We start from the raw sequence: 24,677 nt of genomic DNA, 5'->3' as shown, positions 1-24,677 counted from the left end.
GAGCTTCAGTAACCTGTGGGATAACATGAAATGTTATAACATACATGTAACTAGAGTCCCATAAGGAGAAGAGAGAATACACAGATGTTTATAGCAGTTTTATTCATAATTGCCAAAACTTAGAAGTAACCAAGATGCTCTTTAGTAGGTGAGCGGATAAACTGTGATACCACCCATTAATGGAATATTATTCTGTTGTGCTTTATTCATACAATGAAATACTACTTAACAATCTAATGGAATCAACTGTGGATATGCAACATCAAAGACAAATCTCAAAAGCTTTAAGCTGAGCAAAAGAAGCCAGACATAACGATTATATATACTATATAATTTTATTTATTTTTTTATTTTCTTTGTATAATTCTATTTATATAAAACTCTAGAAAACAAACAAATTCAAAGTGACGGAACACACCTTAATAGTTGCCTTGGCTGGAGCCCTGGGAGACTTTTGGAGGCAATGGAAATGTTCTCTATTTTAATAGTGGTAGTGGTTAAGAATGTAAAAAATTATTAACATGCAAAGAAAAGTTTGCTGAAATTGGTGTTTTATCATATGTAAGCTAAATAATAATAAATAATAAGCTAAATAGCCTGTAAAGAAAAGATATAATAATGTGCATATTCTCAAAGGGATAACCAGGGAGGTTTTAATTAAAATTTAATTTACAAAAGAGTGGACATAGTTTAGAACATGCAAAAGATATAGTGTAGCACTCCTTACTGGGCCAGCAACAGTAAGGACATTACCACTCCTAGGCCTGAAGGCATAAGAAGAGAGAAGACTTATAGAAACCGAGCTATCTGGAAGGTGTTGCCTGAATAGAGCTATATAGGCTTTGGTGGAGAGAACCACCCAATGTGGCAAACAGACAGGAAGGAAACTTAAGAAATACATTCCCTGACCTTACTCTTCTCCCATTCAATCTCCCTAGTCCCTCCTACTGACCAAACTGAACCAGAAGCCAGAAGTCAAGGAAACCTGTTGAAGCAGTCCCTACAGCTCAGCCGCCCAGAACACAGAATAGAGAAGGGTAGAGAGGGTGCATCTGGAGGAACAGATGGAAAGCAGCCTAATTTCCGATTTCATGCAAAGGACTGAAGGAAGGGAAGGAAAGGTAAAAGTCTTGAGGATGGGAGGGAGACAGTGATAAAGGAAGGAACTAATCCAGGGACGAGGCTTCTAAGTCAAGGGAACGGCCCATATTCATTTAGCCAAATAGGGATGAATCCAGATTAAAAGTTTCCAGATATGTGTATTTCCATATGAAAAGTTTCAAACATCTTGCTTTCCTTCTCATTTCCCTAGCAAGTTTTCCTATATGGCCCTGAACCCTCAGGCTCCCCACCTCCATGTTTCCCCACCAAGCTCCCAGTTTCCCACCATGGACCATGGCCCCACTTTCTTACCCCGCCTGCTTCACAGCTTAGGGGAGAAGTGGGCCACCACGATGTTCTCCCTGATGATGTAGCTGGCATCTGAGGAACACAGGAAGGGAAGGTAGCAGAGCTGAGGTCTCAGCCCATGCAATGCTGAGCTCTGACTCCTGATTATGCTGGCACAGAGGGGGCTCAACATTGACCCTACAGACCAATATCTCACAGGATTCTAGTCCAATCAGGCTCCAGAGAAGGTCATGGTGGGCTCAGCAGGACCGCTCCTGTCTCCAGCCCCCAGCTTCAGGACTGTGCTGTTCTCAGACTTTAGCAAGGGGAACAGCCAGTGGATGAAGAGAAGATATGGGCTTTGTCTCTTCTTGAAATGGAAATATCCTTCAAAATAGACATAGACCATTAAAGCCCCCAACCTCACCTACAGCTATAATCTATAGACTTCATTAAAGCCAGGTAGCAAGTTCAGCAATTATTTCTCCTGGGAAGATTTCAGAGTCAATGTTAGCTTTGCAGAAGGACCGTGGGTGGGGATGAAAGCAGAGGGGTGGGGCAAAACTCTAGTCTACTCCCCACCAGGAATAGAGAGAGACCCCATTCTTCTGCAGGTAAATTAGGCTGCTGGTGCCAAAGGCTGCAGTGCAGAGAGCCTCTGAGTGATGAACCTGGGCTGGGGCTCTAACCCAAATATGCAGGTCTCTGTGGGCCTTGGGAGCTTGGCCAGGGAAGGGACCAGTGGGGAAAATGGGAAAAAGCTGGGGAGTAGGAGCTGTTTGTGATCCTCACCACTTGCATAAAGACAGTCAATTATTACTGGCACCAGGCAATTCACTCGAATGCGTTTTGGGGCCAGCTCCATAGCCAGAGATGTAGAGAAGCCCAATAGGGCTGTTTTGCTTGTGTTATAGACTCCTAGCTTCTGAAAAGCAAAGTGGGTTAGGATTGGAAGGAAGGAATGTTCCTGGCTAGCCAGAGCTGTGACTCTGGATCTCAGACTAAGACATGCCTGACATGAGGCCTAAACTAAAATTCCTTCTCCCACCCCTCAACACCACACAATAATTTTCAAGGAGTGAAGTTCTGAGTTGGAGAGACTTCTCTAGGTTTCTGTGTGTCCAAGCTTGACACAGAGAAGGCTGCACTGAGCTTTCAAACAGTCAGGAAACTGGAATTAGGAAAACTCAGGACTCAGAATGTGCTTTACCACAGACCGGCTGTGCTTACCCTGGGCAAATGGCTTTACATCCTTGGGTTTCAGAGATGTTGTGGCAAAATGAGATTATACCAGATTTGTAGCCTTTGAGTTGTTCTGCTGGTGTTACACATTTTAGGTCCATATCTGTGATCAACAGCCAGTGCTCCCACACCCCACAGTAGGGCCTCATGAGAAACCAGACTCAGCTGCCCTTCACCCACACCTGTCCAGAGGGTTGATGCTCATAGGCCATCTTGAACCTTGGTGCTTCCGCTGTCAGGAGAAAGGCAGATGGACAAGATGAAAGGTGATTTCAACGAAGAGACCAGATGAGCCAGGAAATGGTACTTTCATGCTGAGAGGAACCAGCTCAAGATTCATGAGAAGGTTAGGTTTCTGGAACATGGGGTAGAAGCTAGACCTCTAAATCAATGAACACTAGGGTCACTGAGGGGTCACTGCTACCCCATAAGCACAGTCGGGCAGTGTTCCCTGGGCAAGGACCCAGGGCTGAGAGGCAGTGCTCTGGAGAGGAGAGCCAGGCAATGATCATGGGTCCTAGAAATCCCTGTAAGATCAGAGCAGTGCCCCTGGGTGGCCCAGGACACAGAAGAGCCAGGCTCTGCAGGGGAAGGTGAGGAGGAGCAAGTGCCACAGTGCCTCTGGCCAGAAGGGAAACAGGTCAGATGGCCCACAGATAAGCGCAAAAGTTAGGGAGCCAGAGCTGGGACTCTGGGTTACGACATTCTGGACCCTTATTCCCTGCAGCTGCCTCGAAAGGGGCAAGGTCCTTGTATTCTCTGAGATCAAAGAAACGAGGGCCAGTGAAAGGTCCTTCTCACTCCTGCCCATATTTCCCTTCATCACAATGTCACACCCCATGGGGAAGATGGTAGGTCTGGAAATGGAGAATATTTCCCAAAGGACATGCCTCCCATCTTTCCCAGCATCCTTCACTTCCTAGGCCTGTGCCCAAGGTCTGAGGGGTAGAAAAGACCAACACATGGAGAAAGACCCCAATGCCCACTAGCCCCTCTCATGCCCTCATCCCCTGTTCTACATGTAGGGCAACAGCTGACTCCACAGCAGGGCTGGGGCCTTCACACAGACGTCCAAGACCTGCAATCAAAGCAAAGATAGAGCCAGAGGAGAGGGAGAGATGCAGTCTGGCTAGTGCCCATTTTCACTGCTCACTTGGAGACCTGTGGCCAGAGCAGGAGCCAAGCCTCATGACTGTGTTGAGTGACTAGGACTTGGTCCTCCTTTGTCCTTTGAGTGGGGGACAGAGTCTTCTGGGAGAAGGAATCTGAGGGCATGTGTAGGATTCTGAGGTTTCTGTCCTTTCCAGGAGACCCTCCCACACAACTTCTCCCCTGTCAACATTGCCCTTCCAGATGGGTGGGGTGGAGGGAGGCTGGGGAAACAGTAGGGCAGGAGATCAGGATGTCCTGTTTCTTAGTGACTGCCTTATGGGAGGTGCAGGTGAGAAAAAAAAAATCCACAGGGAGCCTTTGGTATGTCAGGAAATCACAACCAGGATTTATTTTCTTTTTACTGGAAAAACCTGAGTGTGACTGAGGGTGATGAGGGGGAATTGGGAATTGGGTCAGGAAAGCCAGAGAATGTGAGAACTAGGAAAAGGAAGTGGGGCAGGATCTGCAAGGAGAGAGTAGGGGATGTTCAGGGTCAGGAGAGGGCAAGGGCCAGGACTGAGCTGATCCCTCTCAAGGGGGGCCCTAGGACAGCAGGGGCAACAGGAGCCCCTCTACTGCAGACAGAGTCTGGCTGGGACAGTGGGCCTGCATGGGGGTCCCTTCTCTCAGCTGTCTGTGGAAGGTGAGGTGTCCCTGGGACAGCCCAGAGGGAGCTCCATGGGACAGCCAGACTGCAGGAATCAGAGTGGGTGCCAGTAAGTCCAGACTGCGACAGCCTCAGAACCCTTCTCTATGGACAGACTGGGAAGTGTTTTCTGGCATCTCAGGACTTTGTAGCAGTGACTGGCGCAAGGAAAGACAACGTAGCAGAGGCTGCTGATGCCTGGCATAGGCTGGGCCTGTGGTCAGTGCCTGTTGAGCTTGATGGTCAGTTTGACCCAGGTAAGCTCCATCCCCCACCCACCAGGATCAATATTGACCAGGGGTATGTGGGAGTTTAGGTTGTGTGTGTGTGTATGTGTGTGTGCAAAACTGGTGGACAGAGAGCCACGCAGGATGTGTAAGATCTTACCCCAGGATCATCTTGTTCCACACCTGCTCACTGGCCCCCCAGGATGCTCCCCACCAGGGGGTTGACTTCTGCCACGTATACCAGGAAGTCCACGCCCCTACAGTGCTCCAGAACTCAAGGAGGAAATGACAGAGGATGTGTGGTGAAGGATGGAGTAAAGGGTGCTCAGAAACCTCTCTCCCGCCCCAGCTCCCCATATGGGGAGCTGATGACCCAGAAGAAATTAACACCTCTGGTCTGAGGCAGTCCTGGAGCAGTGGTGAGTGGAATATTTATTTCTCACCTCCATGGAAGCATCAAATTTCTGCCCCTTACAAGATGCCTGGTTGGTAGGTGGGCCTCCACCAGTCCAGATCTTCACTCACTAGGTGTTGCTGCTTCAAATCTGAGCCTTCTTGCAAACCTCTAACATTTCTAATCAATTCCTTCTCCCTTCTCTGTGGAGAGCGGCTACAGCCTTTGAACAGGATCAAGCCTTGGACTGACGAGAGGGCAGGGTCCGCTTGTGGCAAAGCCACATACAAGTCCCAGCTTAGAGGGCAAAGCCCTCCCAGCACAATTATAGCAAAGGCTATGGTTGTATGTAAGCTTGACCTTATAGTCCAACCTTGTAGTCCTAGGTATCTAAGAAATGTGGGCTTTGGGAGGTACAGCAAGTGCTGCCAAAACAAAGCTTGATAGAGTTCAGAGAATTGCAATAACAGGAAAGAAGCAGATTTGAAACTCACAAGGACATTGTAATATTTTGATCACTCCCTTGTTTTGCTTTGTGTGATCTGACTATATAATAAAGATTCGGCTTACAGGCGGGGTCACTGTGTCCTCATCCAGGTGCAGTGATTCACTTGCCCCCACCTATATTCTCTTGTCTGTTTTCTTTATTTTTTTAAATAAATCTTTATTGTTCAGATTATTACAGATGTTCCTCTTTTTTCCCCCCATAGCTCCCCTCCACCTGATTCCCCACCCCCACCCCATGCCTTTATCCCCCCGCCACTGTCCTCATCCATAGGTGTAAAATTTTTTGTCCAATCTCTTCCCGCACGCCTCACTCCCCCTTCCCCCTGAGAATTGTCAGTCCATTCCCTTTCTATGCCCCTGATTCTATTATATTCACCAGTTTATTCTGTTCATCAGATTTTTTTATTCACTTGATTTTTAGATTCACTTGTTGATAGATATGTATTTGTTGTCACTTTGTTGTTCATAATTTTTATCTTTACCTTTTTCTTCTTCTTCCTCTTCTTAAAGAATACCTTTCAGCATTTCATATAATCCTGGTTTGGTGGTGATGAACTCCTTTAGCTTTTTCTTATCTGTGAAGCTCTTTATCTGACCTTCAATTCTGAATGATAGCTTTGCTGGGTAGAGTAATCTTGAGTGTAGGTTCTTGCTGTTCATCACTTTGAATATTTCTTGCCACTCCCGTCTGGCCTGCATAGTTTCTGTTGAGAAATCAGCTGACAATCGTATGGGTACTCCCTTGTAGGTAACTTACTGTTTTTCTCTTGCTGCTTTTAATATTCTCTCTTTGTCTTTTGCTCTTGGCATTTTAATTATGATGTGTCTTGGTGAGGTCCTCTTTGGATTCCTTTTATTTGGGGTTCTCTGCGCTTCCTGGACTTGTAAGTCGATTTCTTTCACCAGGTAGGGAAAGTTTTCTGTCATTATTTCTTCTAATAGGTTTTCAATGTTTTGCTCTCTCTCTTCTTCTGGCACCCCCATAATTCGGATGTTGGTACGCTTGAAGTTGTCCCAGAGGCTCCTTACACTATCTTCATATTTTTTGATTTTTTTTTTTCTGGTTGGGTGTTTTTTGCTTCCTCATATTTCAAATTTTTGGTTTGATTCTTGGGGTCCTCTATTCTACTGTTGGATTTCTGTATATTATTCTTTATTTCAGACAGTGTATGCTTAATTTCTGACTGGTTCTTTTCCATTGTTTTTTTGGCATCCTCATTAAGATCCCTGAAGGTCTCACTAAGTTCCTCAGAGCTCTCACTAAGTTTCTCAGCAGTTTCTAGAAGATTCTTGAGTAACCTTATAACTGTGGTTTTGAACTCTATATCCAGTAGTTTGCTTTCCTCCATTTCTGTCATTTGTGACCTGTTTCTTTGTCTCCACATTTTGGCTACTTCCCTGTGTTGATGGAGTGGCTTTGTGTGCTAGGTGTCCTATAGGGCCCAGTGACTCAGCCTCCCCAATCACCTGAGGTGGACACTCTTGGTGCACCCCTTTGTGGGTTGTGTGCACAGTCTTGTTGTAGTTAAGCCTTGATTGCTGTTGGTACACTGGGAGGAATTGACCTCCAGGCCAATTGGCTATGAGGATCAGCTGTGTCTACAATGTGAGAACTTCTGTGCTGGAGACACCCTTATGGGGCAGGACTAGCTTCAGTGGGGCTTTGGTGCTCAGTGAGTCTGCCTCTTCAGTGTGTCACTTATGTATGTGAGGAGTTGAAATCTGGTGTCGTCTCACATTGACCTCTAGGTACACTGGTTCCTGGATCTCCAAGGAGGTGCAAGTCAGCTACTGTCTGAGGCCACCCAGCAGGAGCTACAGAGAGATCTGCAGATTTCTCCTCTTTGCTTGGGTTTTGAAAGTTTTGGAGTTGTCTGACCCAGCTGCAATTTGTTAGGTTAAGCTGCGAGAGGGCAGGCCATTCATATGCAAAAGCCACTGCACACAGCTCGGGTGGGTTTGTAAATTGGGTGGGGCAGGGTCTCAGGGAATCACTAGGGCATGGCAACCAGCGATGGCTGCCAGTCAGTCCTCTCTGCGTCTCCGCATTTCCACATTCTGCATCCTGTGCCCCAGCGCAGTAAACAATGATTCCTGCGCGCACCTCTGCGAGAAAGCCACCCTCACTTTCTGACCCGATGGCAGACAGTCCAGTTTCTCACCATATAAGTCTGGGTCTCCAGAGTCTCGCCGGAAACTAGAGTTCAGAGCAGTCGGGAGCTTGTAACTCCCTCCCAATTGAAAAAAGCAGCGCACGCAGTCGCCAGCTCTATTCGCGTGCATCTCTGTACCTCTGCTTTTCTGAGCCTCTGCACATCCTACCCAGTCTCAATGTGCTTTTTTCTTTCCTTCTAGTTGTAGAACTTCTACTCCGCCAGCTTTCCTGTAGTTCTGGGTGATAGTCGTTTTATCTTTTAGTTGTAGTTTTGGTGTGGTTGTGAGAGGCAGCAAGTACAGGTGTATACCTTATGCCGCCATCTTGGTTTCTTTTGTCTGTTTTCTTTAATCCTTCACCGCCCCTCCTCAGGTTCACCACTGGCCATGCTGGACGCAGTTCACTTCTCCCTCCATTCTGAAAACCTTTCTCCTTGGGTCTCACATAGCATGAGTAGTCTCTCCAACATGCATCTGCCCATTTCACACTCCAGATTTGCCTCACACCTCACCTCTTGTGGGTTTGTCACCCATAAACAGTTCTTAATCAAGACCACAACTCTCATGGGCTCCCCACCCGACACCTGGGGTGCACTGGAATGGCACTGATCAAACACTAACAGGTACACAAATCACTTGGGATCTTGTTAAATGCAGATTTGCATTCAGCAGCTCTGGTGAGCTCTCGGATTCTGCATCTCCAGCAAGCTCCCAGGTCATACCCAATTGCTGGTCATCAGACCACCCTTTGATTGGCAAGGCTCTGGACTGGACTATGTGAGTTCCCACCTGCCAAGAACATCTCTGACACATCTGCTATCCTTTTGTTTTATGCCCTGAGCAGGACTACATGTGTTGTTGGCCTAGATACCAATGTTAGAAATGCCTAACCCTTCCTGCAGGGCTGAATCTGCATGTCCCCTACTGTACCTCTTTCCACCCTCTGTGCTTCACCATGGCCACCAGCCTCATGCTCACCCATCCCCCCTACGCTGCTCACAGAGAGGCAGTGAAGAATCAAGCCATCCCCCTTTCATCAACTGCACTCATGACAACGTCCCTAGGCCCCTGTCCTTGCTCTGGTCTCTGAGATGCTTTGGAGCTGTCCTTCCAACCCCCACAGGTTGTCATGGTGCTTGCTGCTCAGACTCTTCATTGGACAGAGCAGCAGACTGTTTCCATGGCAATAAAAAGAATCTGTGGAGAAAGGACATTGGCCTTGTAAATTAACTCATAGGAACACTCCTGGGAAATGAGTTCCTCTTGGGGGATCAGGAAAGATTCCCCTCCTAGAGATGCAGTTCCTGAGCCATTGCACCAGCCTGGGAAGTCCAGCTTTCTATCGGTGGTACCATCATCCCTGTCTACCCTCCAGCCATAGAGTGTGCCAACTCTAGACTCCTGGCTGCACTCAAACACAGTACAGCCAGGGGAGTATGGTTGAGATATGGAACACTGGCCATTAGTGCTCCACAGCCAGCACCCCTGCCCAACCTGTTCCTCCTGGTCCCTCCCTGCTCTCCCCCAGTCTCTCTCCCATCTAACAGGACCTTGGGTCCACTCCTCCCTGCCAAGGTGTGAGCTGACACAACTGAAAACAATGCCTCCCCCCAAATACTAGTGTGTTATCACAGGACCTTTGAGAAAAAAAAAACGAACATTGCTACTGATCCACTGCAGTCTTTGGGAGACATTTCTCTGCCCTGAGTATGTCTTTCTCTTCTGCCTTTCATACCATGAGTCTTGGCTTTTGTACAGTTCAAGCTCACAGTACTGCAGGGAGGCCGTTTAGCATTCTTTGAAACTCCCAGTCCCTTTCAAAGCCGATACTTGCACACCTGGAATCAGGCTGAGCTAGGTTAAGAGAGATGGCCCTTTGTGCCTCTTGCCTTCTAGGCAGCAACCATTGCCCCACCTACCTCAGTTGTTCTGCAGCCCCCTTCCCTCCCATCAATACTTGTTTTCACACAAGGATCAGAAACCCGTTCACCTGAATGTGACTAATAGCAGACTAAAGTGCATTTTCTAAGGGAGATCAGAAATTAAATGTAAGGAAGGAGTTCCTATGTGGAATTCCAGGCACCAGTTCAAGGGAGAGTGGTACAAGAATAGTTTGGATTTAACTCTTTAAAAAAAGAGAGAGAAGCTATGCGGATCTTCTCTCCAAAGCATTTGTATACATGTGCTGACTCCCTTAAATGATAAAGGGGGTTTGCTTTGTTTTAGCTTCTGTTTCTAAAGACAAGAAATGTGGTTTCTCATAAAATCCAGCTAAACTAATGCTACATGTGGCGTCACCATAGGGGTCTTTACCTTCACTGCCAATGTCACTGCCTCCTTCTCAGCAACCCTAGAATCCAGCCTGTGCCCACCACCACATCTAATAGAGCCACCTGCAGTGGGCAACAGCACCCAAACCTGCCTCCTCCTTCTCACCTCTTAGAGACCCTGGGTTTCTTCTGGGACTTCTCATTCCTAAAAACAAATCATTATCAAGTTCTTTATCAGATACACCTCAGGTCAAGTCCCAGCCTTGCCACTTACACTGAGTGACCAGATTATTATGATTTCTGAACACATAATAATTTGGCCACTCAGTGTATATCCTATATAATAAAAGGCTAATATGCAAATTGTTCCCTCAACCAGGAGTTCAACCAGCAGGCAGGCCGGCCAACCACCCATGTCCCCTCCCCCTGGCCAGGCTGGCCAGACCCCACGCATGCACGAATTCATGCACCGGGCCTCTAATATATATACTGAGTGGCCAGATTATTATGCGTTCAGAGATCATAATAATCTGGCCACTCAGTGTATTTCACTGTGTAACTGTCTTCACTTAAGTTCCTCCACAAGCAGAGCCTAAGACAGGTAAATCCTTTGGGATATAATCTTGGGACACAGGAGTGAGGGAACAGGCAGACAGACACAGAGGTCCCTGATGTGGGCAACAGGGATCAGCTCCACTTGGATCCACTGAAAAAGCACAGAATTCTGGCTTTCTCCTTCCACAGGGCTGGAACTGCTTAAAACACCACCAGCCACCAAACCTTTTCTTCCTGCCTTTACTTAATGAGAAATGGTCCACACATTGTCCTGAGGCTCCTTTATAATGTCACTGACAGAGAAAGTTCATAGCACTGTGGAATCCCATGTACAATCAATATTGGGTGGACAGATGAATGAAAGGAGGGACAAACAATGATGATAATGATAAATGAGATCAGCACCTTAATCAGTGAATATGCATATCTGCTTGTATGTGCATAGACTGTCTTTGTGAACAGCGATTGCCTTTGGGGAAGGGAACCAAATTCTAGGGCTCAAGTGTGGAAGGGAGCTTTACCTTTTACTTTTCACCCTTTTGAAGTACAGTTGACCCTTGAACAATGGGTTTCAACTTACATGGGGATTTTTTTCTTTTTCTTTCTTTTAAAATATATTTTATTGCTTTTTTACAGAGAGGAAAGGAGAGGGATAGAGAGTTAGAAACATCGATGAGAGAGAAACATCGATCAGCTGCCTCCTGCACACCTCCTGCTGGGGATGTGCCCGCAACCAAGGTACATGCCCTTGACCGGAATCGAACCTGGACCCTTCAGTCCACAAGCCGACGCTCCATCCACTGAGCCAAACCGGTTAGGGCCATGGGGATTTTTTTCAATAAGCACAGTTAATATATATTCTCATCCTTATAATCAATCTTAACATTTTCTTTTCTTTAACTTACTTTAAGAATACAGTCTATAATACAAATAACATTAAAAATGTGTTAATCAACTGTTTATATTACCGGTAAGGCTTCCAAGCAACAGTAAGTTATTAGCAGTTAAGTTTTGGGGGAGTTAAAAATTATAAATAAAAATTTAACTGTGCAGATTATTGGCATCCTTAACCCTGTCATTATTCAAGGGTCAACTGTACTTCAATTTGTTACTGTGTTAGTTTAAAATATTTTTTAAATAAATGTAAGTGCTGTCAATACCCTTGGACCAAAGACCACCAGGAACACAACTATAATCAAATAAAATTAAGTCTTTTGACTCCTAGCAATGAGGGAGAACACACACCAAGGGGAAGGGTGGGTGCCTCGGTCAGAGAGTATTAGAAAGGACTTAGAGGTTAGGGCTTGTGTTAGGTGATTTTGAGAAGGATTCAGAAAGCAAGGCTTTGCTCTGGATTGGGTAGTGGGGTAATTATATGATTAGCATCCCAATCATAAGTATCTTAATTTGTGTCTAGAAGGAGAGAAGAAAGGAGCAAAGCTAAGGGTGCCATTGACAAAGCAACAGCTGTCACTCTTGTTACTCAGGATAGAGGGTGGATGTTCAGTCATTTTTGTAGTTTGGACAATAATTTTCTTTTGTTTGTTTTCAGACATGATTAGAGAGTGATATTTTTTCTTTTTAAATTGATTTATTGGGGTGACATTGGTTAATAAAATTATTTAGGTTTCAGATTTACAATGCTATAAAACATCATCTGCATATTATATTGTGTGTTCACCACCACTAGTCAAATCTCCTTCCAGCACCATTTATCCCCCCTTTATCCTCTTCTACCTCCCTCCATCCCACCCAGAATGATTTTGTTTTTGTCTTTAGCCATCAAGTTAACAGAGTGAGCTTATCTAATGTTGGTATTTCCCAAAATTGTCTATGGTAAACTAAAAAGCTTCTCCTAGCTGTGCGGCCAGGTCAGCTCCTATCAGCAACAAGGCCTGGCTAACAGTGCCTGGTTAGCTTCTGGTTGCCAGGGGCAGCTTTTCTCTTTTCCAGCATCTTTCCAACTAAGGAGCACAGATATTAATTCAATTACTTACTTTTACCATACTGCTTGAGAAATACAGAGATTGCACTAGTTTTTTTTTTAAAAAAAATATGGATTCAACACTAAGTAAGGATCACTTCAGCAACTTTTTGTGAGATACCAGAGTCATTTAATAGAGTATATTCTAAAACTCCAGGGCCCTAGGAATGGGCCAATGGATGTCTGGGATAGGTGGCTAGGCTCTCTGACCCATCAACACCACAGAGAAATCATTAGGGCAGAGGTTAATGACAGCTCCATAGTCTTAGTCAGGTTGGGCTGTTAAAACAAAAGTACCATAGATTGGGTGGCTTAACTACAGAAATTTATTTCTCACAGTCTGGAGCCTTGAAGTCCTACACAGAGTGCCAACATGGTCAGGTTCTGGTAAGGGCACTCCTCCTGGTTTGCAGGTGGCCATCTTCTCGCTGTGTCCCCATGTGGCAGAGAGCAAGAGAGATCTCATCTCTTTTATAAGAGAACTAATTCAGTCATGTAGGACCCATTCTATGAGCTCATCTAACCCAATACCTCCCAAATGCCCCATCTCCAAATATCATTACATTGGGGATTAGAATTTGAATTGGTGGGGTGGGGGGAGGGGGGGAGGGGGAAGGGTCACAGCACTCCCTATTTAAACCCAGAAGCTCCTGCCCAGTCAATGTGGCTGAGCGTCGACCTATGAACCAGGGGGTCACAGTTGGATTCCAGTTCAGGGCACATGCCCGAGTTGTGGGCTCAGTCCCCAGTGTGGGGCATGCAGGAGGCAGTCGATCAATGATTCTCTCTCATTATTGATGTTTCTTTCTCTCTCCCTCTCCCTTCCGCTCTGAAATAAATAAAAATATATTTTTAAAAAGAAGAAGAAGCTCCTGCCCTAGAAAAGAGAACTTCTGGGGAGGTCATCAGTGCAGGAGGTAATGGGCCCAGGGAACCTGGCAGAGGGCTTTCTTGTGACAAGCTGAGACTGAGGTTCGGGGAACCTGATTTCTGGACCACTTTTCCTACCAGCTCACCACCACATCAAGTCTCTTCCCCTCCACAGGCCTTAGTTTCCTCATATGTAAAATGGCGGAGGAGAGAAAAGGTGGGATAAACCAGGCCTTTTGTATAATCTTTTCTAGATTATAGGAACAGCTGTCCCCAAGGCAGGGAATGAGCAGGTTTCAACCACTTTTGGAAAAGGCTAGAGAACAGGTGCACTGGAGAGAAACTAGCAAAACTGGCAGGAAAAACATAGAATCCATGACAAGCAAGTGGGCTTGGATCCTACAAATCTTAAGATGGGTCACACCTCCTCACACTTAAGTCAATTCTTAACCCCCAACAAGTGAAACAAGGCAGGAGAGGCATTGAGCATTCTTGAAAGATTTTACATGGAGTTAGCTGATAAACTTTAAGAGGATGGGGAAGAGAAGAAAGGAGTGAGAGATTTTGGAATGGCTCTATCTCATGTGTGCTGTTGGGGTCTTTTTGAAGTTGGCTAGTGAGGGTGATGTTTCCTTCTGCTTGGCATCCCATACTCCCTCCTTTTGCTTGTTAAAAGAAACTCTCCAGATGCGGGCCAACTGTGCTCTCAGTAGGCTGTTTAATTGGCCAAGGGGATCATTTGCTTTAGATAGAAGAATAGTCATCTTCTTGGTAAAATCTGACCCAGGACTTTCAAGACACAAAATGCCTTGCGTGCCTCGGCCATTGTGGCTGTTGGTTGGGCATCCTCTTGTGCACTGGAAGGTTGCTGGTTGATTCAGGACTCATGCCTGGGTTGTAACTTGATTCCCAGTAGGGAGCATGCAGAAGGCAGCCAATAGATGTTTCACTCTCACATCGATGTTTGTTTGTTTTTTGCGCTCTCTCTCCATCCCTTCCCTCTCTCTCTAAAAATAGGTTTTTTTTAAAGAAAAGAAAAAAATAGTATATTTGAGTCCTTACTTTAAGAAAGAAAAAAAAAAAGCCTAGCCAGCTTGGCTCAGAGGGGAAAACCATCGGCCTGAGGACTGAAGGGTTACCGATTCTATTATAGTCAAGGGCACATACCTTGGTTGCAGGCTTGATCTCCGGCCACAGTCAGGGCTCATGCAGGAGGCAACCAATAGATGTGTCTCTCTCACGATGTTTCTCTCTCTCTGTCTCTCCCCCTCCCTTCCACTCTAAAAATCAATGGAAAAATATCCTTGGTTGAAGATTAACAACAACAAAAAAGCCTTGTGCTCTGGAGGAGGTTACTGCTGAATATCTAGTCATTAAACCCTCAAGGTCTCACATCTCAGGCCCACACCTGAGGTGCTTCAGGTCACCAAGGACTCATCCTTACTACCAGGGTCTTTTGTCAATTGTGTCACTGAGGTCACCAGAAATGGGACAAAAGGAGGCCCTGCATTCATCCCTCTCAGGTCCTCACATTCTAAAACTGCCCTGATTTTTTACTTAAAGAAAAGTGAAGGGAGTTTTAAAATTAATATGTACACCTTGGTCATCCAGGAAGACCATGGGTGGGGCAAGGAAGTATAATTACACAGGGGTCGCCACCCAGCTTCCCTTTTGTATGACACAAAATCAAACCACTGCTCCTTTGTGTGTAAAATTAAAGAGAGGTTTCTGGCTTGTGTGGACACCAAAGGGAGGGACTATCACTACTTGCTCCTGGGAAAGGTGCAGAAAATGTAACTAAGACCTTGTCTATACAAAAAGAAATTGACAACCAGTTTGAAATGGAATTGCCATGGCCTAGAGCGAAGAATATCCATACATATCCTGAAAATGGAACTCCCATTTGACCCAGTAATCCCACTCCTAGGAATATATCCTAAGAAACTAGAAACACCAATCAGAAAGGATATATGCACCCCTATGTTCATAGCAGCACAATTTACAATAGCTAAGATTTGGAAACAGCCTAAGTGCCTGTCAGCAGATGACTGGATCAGAAAACTATGGTACATCTACACAATGGAATACTTTGCTGCCATAAAAAAGAAGGAATTACTACCATTTGTAGACACCTAGATGGAATTAGAGAACATTATGCTAAGTGAAATAAGCCAGTCAATGAAAGAAAAATACCACATGATCTCACTCATTTGGTGATAATGAAAAACATTATAAACTGATGAACAAAAAGATAGATACAGAGGTAGTAAAGCATCAAACAGACTGTCAAATTACAGCGGTAAGGTTAGGGAGAGGTGGGGGAATTAAGAGATCAACTGAAGGACTTACATGCATGCATATAAGAGTAACCAATGGATGCAAAACATTGGGGGGTGAGGGCATGTATGGGAGTGGGGTGGGGTGGGGGCAATGGTAAGATATGTACACATATAATACCTTAAAAAATTTTAAAAAAATACTTTAGAATATCCATACATATTATTCTACAATGTCATTATAATTTTTCCCAGATTTGTATTACCCCCATTACCTATAATAGTACCTCGCACCCTTGGGAATCAATAAAAAATCATCTTTTTGGTGCTTGGAGACAAAGGTAACACATCTCTTGATATTTTAGAATTACAACAGCATAATGTACAATTATCCCAAACAAACTTACAAACTAATTCTTTGAATGTCTGGCAGCAATTTAAAAAGGACATGAAAGGATTTAATCCCTTCCACTGTGTAGAGGGCCCCCTGGGAAGGCACCTGAGCATTCTATATTGGCCCCTCTTGCTCTTTTGGCCAAGAGGGACCCTCTTCTCACAATCAAATTGCCCACAGCTATTGCCGGTCCTTTCTGTTCATACTGAGGTTGAAGCCTCGTGGTGGCTGGTACCATGGATCTGTCTCTTGTCCAGTGGGGTGAGCTGGGCCCTCCCTGGAGAAGAAACCTGGGTTCCCCAAGATATGTGATCAGTGCCGGGGGCCCGCCAGCAGGCAAGGGGATCCCAAGGCAGGTGCTGGGCGTGGAGGCCATGGGCGCATAGGCTACCAAGGAGACAGAACTGAACCTCACATCACCCTGCTTGGCCCCAGAGGATGGCTGGTTAGCCAGAGACGGGTAAGATTCCTCAGGGAATGAACAACCTAAGACAGGCACAGTCGCAGAGGGGCCATCAGGAGAGAACTTGGGGGTCAACAGAGGTGGGGCACAGACCCTCACCCTCCCAACTTTGCAGGGGCCTGAACCCTCACCCCTTCTGAGGGAAGTCTCCTGCCCCCATGGCTGCTTCACTTCCCACGCCCAGCTCAAATTGGGATCCAGGTAACAGACAGAGACTGGGCCGACAGCAGCTGCCCTCTCACTGCAACAAGACTTGTTTGAGTTGTCTTGTACCCATGGTGTGGGGAAGTGGGTTTTTGATATCTAAGCACCAGGAATGCTCAGGGCCTACTCAAGAAGGCAAATAATCCTTTCCACTAATATTTACAGGGTAAAATAAGATTGTTGTTAGAGTATTAAATATGACAGTAAAATAGTAGTCAAGTTCTCAGACTAATTTAAATTGGCTAAGTGAAATAAGCGAATATTCTAGAAAAATTAATGGTACTGGACAAAAAGCTGTTCCTAAAGTGTTAACTAAAATTTTTATTGGTAGTTCATCTCATGGTAAAATTGCGTAACATGTAATGAACCTAAAGCAGTCATATTTTAGTGCAAAAAATTAAAATTTAAAAGCTATCAAGACTACATTATAAAATTTCCAAAAGCCTCCTAATATTTAAATCAAAAAAGGGGGAATAGTAGAAAAATATCATGTAAGGAAAAATATCCTGTAAGTAAATTACATCTAGAAAATGTTTACTTTAGAAAATTAACTTTCATTTCTAATGCTAACAGCAAGACACCCATGAAAAACACACATGGTGTCAAAACAAGCCAAAGGAAAACCATTTGGGCAAAAAATGAAAAAGGATCCCAAGTCAAATTTATAGAAAAGATTCCTATATTAACTTTTGGTAGAGAATATGTTTGTATATTTTCAGAAAACACCTCCAAGACCATGTGGATTCCTGCAACAGAGAGGAATTGACAGGACTGCTCCAGCCATGAAGACAGAAGAGAAACAGTCCAGAGATGGAAGACGCTGACGACGCCTTGCCATACTAGCAGTCAGCAGCTGTGCGTCACGGCAGGTTGCCCAGGACCAAACCAGAGAGCGTCGGACCTGCATTACCACCATTTGTCCACCATCCAGAACTGAAATATCATTGCTGACATGTACACATAAGGAACTGTTTGACATTGAAATTGGGACTCAAAAGAACTGTTGGCCCAGAAAGAAACTCACTACAGACTGATTCATTTGCCTCTCAGCATAACCATTATTGCTTGTCTCATTTTCGGTTCTTATAAGTGTATTTCTAGTATCACATGATCTCACTCATCTAGGGGAAATAATGAACAACATAAACTGATGAACAAAAACAGACCCGGAGACAGGTAAGCATGAGACTGTCAAACCTCAGAGGGAAGGTAGGGGAGAGTGGGGGTAAGGGGGAGAGATCAACCAAAGGACTTGTATGCATGCATATAAGCCTAACCAGTGGTCACAGACAGCAGGAGGGTGGGGGCATGCGTGGGGAGGGGTTTGGAATGGGAATGGGGGGATGAGGACAAATATATGATACCTTAATCAATGAAGAAATTAATAAAAAAAAGAAAATTAATATGTACATTTTATGGTACTAAGTATTGCCTTTAAAATATTCAATTTTTTTTGACAAGTAGAACACTCAGTTCTTGAAAGACCCCAGTTCTTTTTGTGTGTGATTAGTTTGTTCCTTTCCTGCTTTCCCATCCTTTCAATTCTTTGGTTTCTTCTGGGAACTCCGTGGGAAAGCCATGTGGACCATTCAGACCATTAACCAGATGTTTGAGATCTGGCGACTTCAAAGCATCCAATGAAAATTTCTGAAGGCTATCCCTTAAGGGAAGTGGGCTAAGTGTCATCTGGGGAAGAGGAGAGATTGTGTTTCTCCCAGGGGCCTCACAGGAGCAATGAGTTGACTGTTTTGTCTCTAAACATATATGGACTGTTACTTCCTAAAGACGTTTGTAGTAGACACTTTTGGTGCCCTGACTCACACCCTCTTGCCTTCATCCTGATCTCTGACCTGGCTGAAGTGAGACCTTCCCTGTGAGCTTTGACTCATTGCATATGGACAGCATCTTATTGATTGGAAGTGTGGGGGAGTTAATCATCCCCAGGGGCACTCTGGATGGATAAGAGATGAGAGCACGGGGATAAATGCTCCATCTGCCACCCCTAGGGGGCACACTTTTCGTCTGCGAGGCATTCCATACTCTACTTGGGAAATCCTAAATGGAGCCAGTTGCAGGCACTGGCACCCTCCCTACACACCCCTTTATTGGCCTTTCCTGTTCACTCCCTCGTTTCTGCTCCCTCACATCTCATATCCAGAAGCTCTTGTCTTAGGCTCTGCTCTGAAGAGAAACCAAACTAAGACAGACATGCCAGAGAGAACAGGGCTGATAGAGCCCCAGTTATTACTTTGTCATGGAGGGTGGTTAAGAGACAGATGTGGATTAAAAAATCAGCCTTGCTTCTTACAAGTTGCATACATGTACACACATTATTTCTCTGGAGTAGGTAGAAATGAGAAAACATCAAAGGTTGCTGATAAAATTATCAGGAAAGGGAACATTTTACTCACTGGGACTCATAAGAACCCTTCCTGCATAGGGAACAGCATCTTTTGGTCTTTAAGAGCTAAAGAGACAAAAACTAAACTTGAGTCCAACGACCCAGGGCACACAATTCAGTGCTGCCCTGAACAGCTCTTTCAGTGCCCCCCACTGCCTCCACACAGGCTCCCAGCCTACAGGTAAGGAGACCGAGGGCACATTAAAGGCCTGTAGGCGTAGTTCTGTTTACTCCTTTCCTCCATTTCCATTCTATTCCCATTCTTTCTGTCAATCAACTAATATTTACCCCAGTGTTTAATTGGCCAACAGGACTATTTGCTTTAGATAGAAAGGCTGTTCATCTTCTTGATAAAATCAGACCCAGGATCTTCACTGGTGAAATCAGTGGTGAATAAACACAGCCTTGAGCATTCACCCATTTTTGTCCTCACAGAACCCCGCCTCCATGAAACCCCATGTTTGGCTCTTCAGCCCAGCTACACTGCTTCAGGCCATCCTGGGACCACCCCTCCTGCTCCAAATCAGCACCAGGACACCCTGCCCTGACACTGCCCCTCAATCTATCCTCCTGCCTGTGAGCCTGGACCTTCAAGTGAGAGCTGGGCAGAGGCAGCTGGAGGTGTTAAAGTAGAAGTGAGTGCTGCACTGTGCTGGGACAAGGGACCCAACACCATAGTGGGCTGGAACAAACAAAAAAACAAACGAAAACTGGGCCAGGGGCTAGATAGAACTTGTGCCACTTTTTATTCCTGAGGTCACAACATCCAAACACTGTTGAGAACCTCAGGGTGGTCATAAGACAGAGAAGCCTCAAGCTGGAATGGCATCACCCTGTTTATGATTATCCTCACCTGTGGCCATCCCTGGATACCCTAGAATTTTCCATTACCCTGATACTTTTTTTTCCAGATCTTTTTCAAGGGCTGATTTCCATTGAAGTTTTCCAGGAAGCCTCATTCTTAGGTAACTGGGCAAAGGGAAGAAATTCAAGAGTCGGTGCAGAAAAACAAGGAGATGGCAAGGCCCCAAGGTAGTCACATGGCAGGTTTGCCTTTCTAAGTATTGATGGACTGGGTCATGGCTGAGGTCAGAGGACGGTGAGGACCTCAGCTGTCAGGATGCTGATCCCCTTTATCCTTTAGTCACTGGGAGGGGTTTCCACTGAGCCCGCTAGGGAACAGGGGATATGCCTCAGTGCTCACCACTTGGCTGAACCAGGCAAGTCTCAGAACCAGGCAGTTCACCTGGATGTCCTTGGGGGCCAGTGTCCTGGTGAGGCCCAGCAGGGCTGTCTTACTGACATTGTAGGCACCCAACCCCTGAGCTGGGATTAAGTGATCAGGAGGATATGAGGATGTAGAGGAAAGTATTACTATAGTTGGATTTCTCACCTAGAGAGGATTACACCTGGCCCGAGCCCAGGGCTCAGACATACTCCCAAGCCTGATTTTAGAGCAGAAGCTGAGTCTGAGGAACCCAGCAGCCACATGAGCACCAGGTCAGCCCAGGGCAGCAGGAGTAGTGGGGGTCTGTGCAAGGCAATGATCCCATGGGACTCTAGGGAACCGTTCACCCCCTCCCAACCAGCACTCACCACCTGTGGCATATAAGCTAAAATGGGGAAGACCAGGAGAACAGCACCCCTCCTGAGAGGAGACAGACAGTCACAGAAGAGAGAGGAAGCTAATAAGTCAACATTGATTGAGGTGCTACAATGCAGCCATTGACTAATGCCCTCCTCACACAGGTCCTACTACCGGTATTATCCCCATTTCACAGCCAAAGAAACCGAGGCTCAGAGAGGTTTAGTAACACAGACAGTACGTGGCATAGCTGGGATGCCAACCCTATCTCTCTGACCCAATGTCCATGCTCAGAACCATTATACTCTTCTGCCTCTCCCAGGGGGAGAGATGAGCAGAAATCCAGGTGCATGGGGAAGAGGGCAGAGTGGGCTTGGTGAAGAGGCACCAGGGCTGATGGAAAATACCTATCAATGAGCCACCTCTGAGAAGCTGATGCACCAGGAGGAGACAAGGAATGACAGGAACCTTTCCTTCTCTCCAAGACAGTCCCCAGCCAGTTCCCAAAGGATGTGTCTGCAAGGAGGAGCCAGAGAAGCAGATCTATCCCAAGGGAGGTGGTGGCCCAAGTCCCTGTCCTGTCATGAGACACACACTGGGGACATGTGTAAAGTGCAGTCAAGATATGCAGGATCTGGAACAGCGGCAGCATCCCCGGAGACCAAGAATTAGAGAATGAGGAGGGATCTGGGCTAGCTTCTCATTGTAGACAGAAGTGGGGCAAACCCTGTCATGGGTTGTAAGTCGGTGAAAAGGGATTGTCCAGCTGTGACAGATCCAGATAGGTGAGGGTGTGGAGGAATAGTTTACGGAGTTAAGAAGCTAAAGCACAGCCTTTTTCCAAACCTGGTGATGTCAAGGCCAACACCCTGGAACATCACCCTCATCCTGAAGCCACTAGAATTAGAAGCTATAGCTGCTCAGGATGAGGGAAGCAGAGTGAGGTCAACTGTGCCCTGTGCCTCTAAGGAATGAGATCGCACATCTGTAACTAACCAGGCCTGTCCTTTGTTTTCCCCACTCATCCCCTTGGATGTGTGCAGGGGAAATGCTTCAACTGGGTGCTGCTGAGGCCCATCTGATGTCAGGTTTCCAGTGTAGGGTTGATCCCCAGGACTACAAGAAGGTTCAGATGTCTAAAGGGGGACCAGCATGAAGTTCCCCAGAGGAAGAAATTGAGAGTTAGGCTCAAAACAGAGCCCCACCACCACAGGATGTCTGCCCTAAGCTCCATGTGTGTCAGTTCCATAGATGACAGGCTGAGAAGACCCCTCCTAAACTCAGGAGCCAAATGTGAGCCAAGGAAAAGGTGAAAGTCCCACCCTTGCTGAAGGAAACTGCCCTGTTAGCAAAGAAGGAAGAGGAGCTCTGTGTGCCATCAAGTCTTGAGTAGAGACCATGAGCTGAAGTGATTGCAAGCTGGAGAGTTCTTGAGAAGGGATGGAGGAGATAGAAGGGGGGCAGGGGGATCAATGAGAGATTTTCCAACCTGCTGGACAGAATGGGGGTCTGTCTGGGGTGGTGCTCAGACTGGCCCAATGATAAGATGATAGAGAAGAAATTCCTCTCACAGCACTCCTACTGAAAATGCATTCAGATAAAAGCACAGTGTTGGGTAAATTCTAAACTTGCTTTGTGACTATCTCACCTTCAAGGTGGTAGCAGGTATAACTGGGGGATGATTTCTCTCTAGGGGTGGGGAGCTGAGTGTGCAATAGCAAGTCCTTGATTGATAGGGGAGGGACAGAGAAAGTAAGGCCAGCTGTCAGCAAGAGCACCCAGCTTTAGGAGTGAAGATTTCAAACAGCTCTGAGAAAAAGTCATGAGCCCATGAACTGAGAACTAACAGGGCAAATGAGTCAGGAAGATTAGGAGACTATCAGCAATGAAATCCCAGCTATCCAATCACAAATGAGCCTGCAGAGGCATTAAGGAAGCTAGACAGCCTGGAGGCTGCTGGCAGCAGCTGCAGGGAGCTCGGATTTCAGGTCATCCCCAAGATGGAGGGAAGGACATGGGCAGATAGCAGGAGGGGCTGGCCTGAGAGCATGCTCACAGAGAGCTGGGGAGAGCAGAAGAAAATGCTAACAATGGCAGGAAGAACGTGATTCCATCTGTGCATCTTGTCTGTCAGTGGGACAAGGGAACAAAACACAGGAGGAATGAAACAGAAGTTATGGGAGAGTAATGAAGCCCGAGATGGACGTCAAGGCATTTTACAAGGTCTCTCCTGGATTCTTGTGCACCGAGTGGCAGGATTGTTAAGTGAACTCATATCGAGTTGGGACATCTGGTCCCACAGGCAGGTGTTGGGTGGGTCCAGGCCTAACAGGTATAGCAGGTTCATCTGAGGGACAGTGAGGAGCCTTGGTCTAGAAAAGGCAGAAAATCTCAGTGGCTTGTATGAGTCACCAAAGAGGAGCACCATCACCAGTAGAAGTCCCACAGAAGTATTAAGAACGTAAATTGCTGACCGAGAGCAGAGACCTTAGATTCATGAGTCCTGCCAAGAGCAGAGACTTACTCCCACAGCTCTGTTCCCAGAGCCTGGAACATGCCTGGCACATAGCAAGTCCTTACTAAATATTTGCTGAATGAATAAATGCAAAAGGGATGAGAAGAGAAAAGAAAGCAGAAAAAGTATAGGAACTAGTTTTAAAAACACACAAACCTGCCCTAGCTGGTTTGGCTAAATGATTAGAGTGTTGGCTGGTGGACTGAAGGGCTGAGAGTTCTATTCCAGTTAAGGGCATGTACCTTGGTTGCAGGCTAGATCTCTGGCCCTGGTTGGGAGAGTGCGGAAGACAAACAATTGATGTGTCTCTCACATCAGTGTTTCTCTCTCTCCCTCCCTCCCTCCCTCCCTCCCTCCCTCCCTCCCTCCCTTCTACTCTCTCTTAAAAAAAAATCAATGGAAAAAATATTCTCAGGTGAGGACTAACAAAAAATAAAAATTAAAACAACACCACAAAACAGGGAACATGGTGTGAGGGAGTGGTCCAGCCTGACCCCAGTGCCTGTATTTACAATAAAGTTGGAAGGGTAAGGGAGAGTCTCTGTGGGGGCGAGCCCTTCTGGAGCCCCACATCAGCTCTCAGCCAGCTTCCAGCAGCCTCTCACCTTGTCCCAAACCTCCTCACTGGTCCCCAGAGTGCTCCCCACGGAGCGGGTAGGGTTGGCTGCAGCAGTTAGACACCAGGAAGTCAACACTCCACTGAGCTTTAGGGCCTGATGGGAGGAATGACATGAGGGGGGGAGGGCGGGGGGTGAGTGTGGAGATGGCCTGAGGGGAGCAACCCAGGTGCTTGGTGCACTGAGGCAGCTTGCAGAGTACATACTGTCTTGACCATGAATGGTGACAAGGCTCCTGTGAGAACCACACTCTTGGTGAATGTAGGCGCCCTAGAGAGGCCAGGGGCTGGCTCTCTGTGAGGAGGGCCTGGGGAGCGGGGTCTTCTCTAGGAATCCCTCTGGAGGCTAGGGATGGGGAAATTCCTTTAGACCCCTCCTCAACCACAGTTCTCGCAGGGTGTGGGGGTAGGGGGAAGGCGTGGGGGCCCTCTCATGAACACTTTCCAGAGAGCCAGTGTCTGCTCACTTAGACTGTAGGCAATCACGATTTTAGGGCATGTTCTAAGGCCTCCAGGCCCCTACCCAGTCCCTGCTCCTCCCAGGGCTGAGCAGTGAGGAAAAGGTTCTGTGTGTTCTCCTTGTGTCTTTCCATCCCACTGACCCCTCACCGGGCCACCAGCTGCTCCCACTCCTCTCCTTCCCCAAGCGGCACCCAGTGCAGGTCAAGCTCCTCCCCTCCCCCTGCAGCACTGCCACTGTCTGGTCCACCTACTGTTGCTTCCGGCTGCTGACCACCAAGTGGGTCCCAACCTGGGCCAGACGCCCGGCTACGGCGAGCCGATCCTGTGGGCAGAGATGAAGGAACAGGACAGCCTCAGCCTCTCACCATCAT

The 24,677-nt window shown here is 46.6% G+C and overlaps 1 protein-coding gene across 1 annotated transcript; it reads right to left on the bottom strand.

Moving 5' to 3' along the window:
* Positions 1–1,423: 1,423 nt before the first annotated feature.
* On the bottom strand, positions 1,424–24,677 carry LOC308238595 (dehydrogenase/reductase SDR family member 2, mitochondrial-like; the record flags this gene model as incomplete). The annotated part of the gene is made up of 8 exons (XM_080650759.1): positions 1,424–1,587; positions 2,182–2,314; positions 2,808–2,863; positions 3,670–3,709; positions 23,834–23,941; positions 24,052–24,115; positions 24,558–24,628; positions 24,672–24,677. 8 exons carry the CDS (start codon positions 24,675–24,677, stop codon positions 1,424–1,426), a joined length of 642 nt encoding a protein of 213 aa, XP_080506885.1.

The sequence above is a fragment of the Plecotus auritus genome (genome assembly GCF_963455305.1).
Source record: "Plecotus auritus genome assembly, chromosome: 1".
Taxonomy (NCBI): Eukaryota; Metazoa; Chordata; class Mammalia; order Chiroptera; family Vespertilionidae; genus Plecotus; species Plecotus auritus.
The sequence above is the reverse complement of the archived record's forward strand: the minus strand, read 5'-3'. Positions and strand labels throughout refer to the sequence as shown.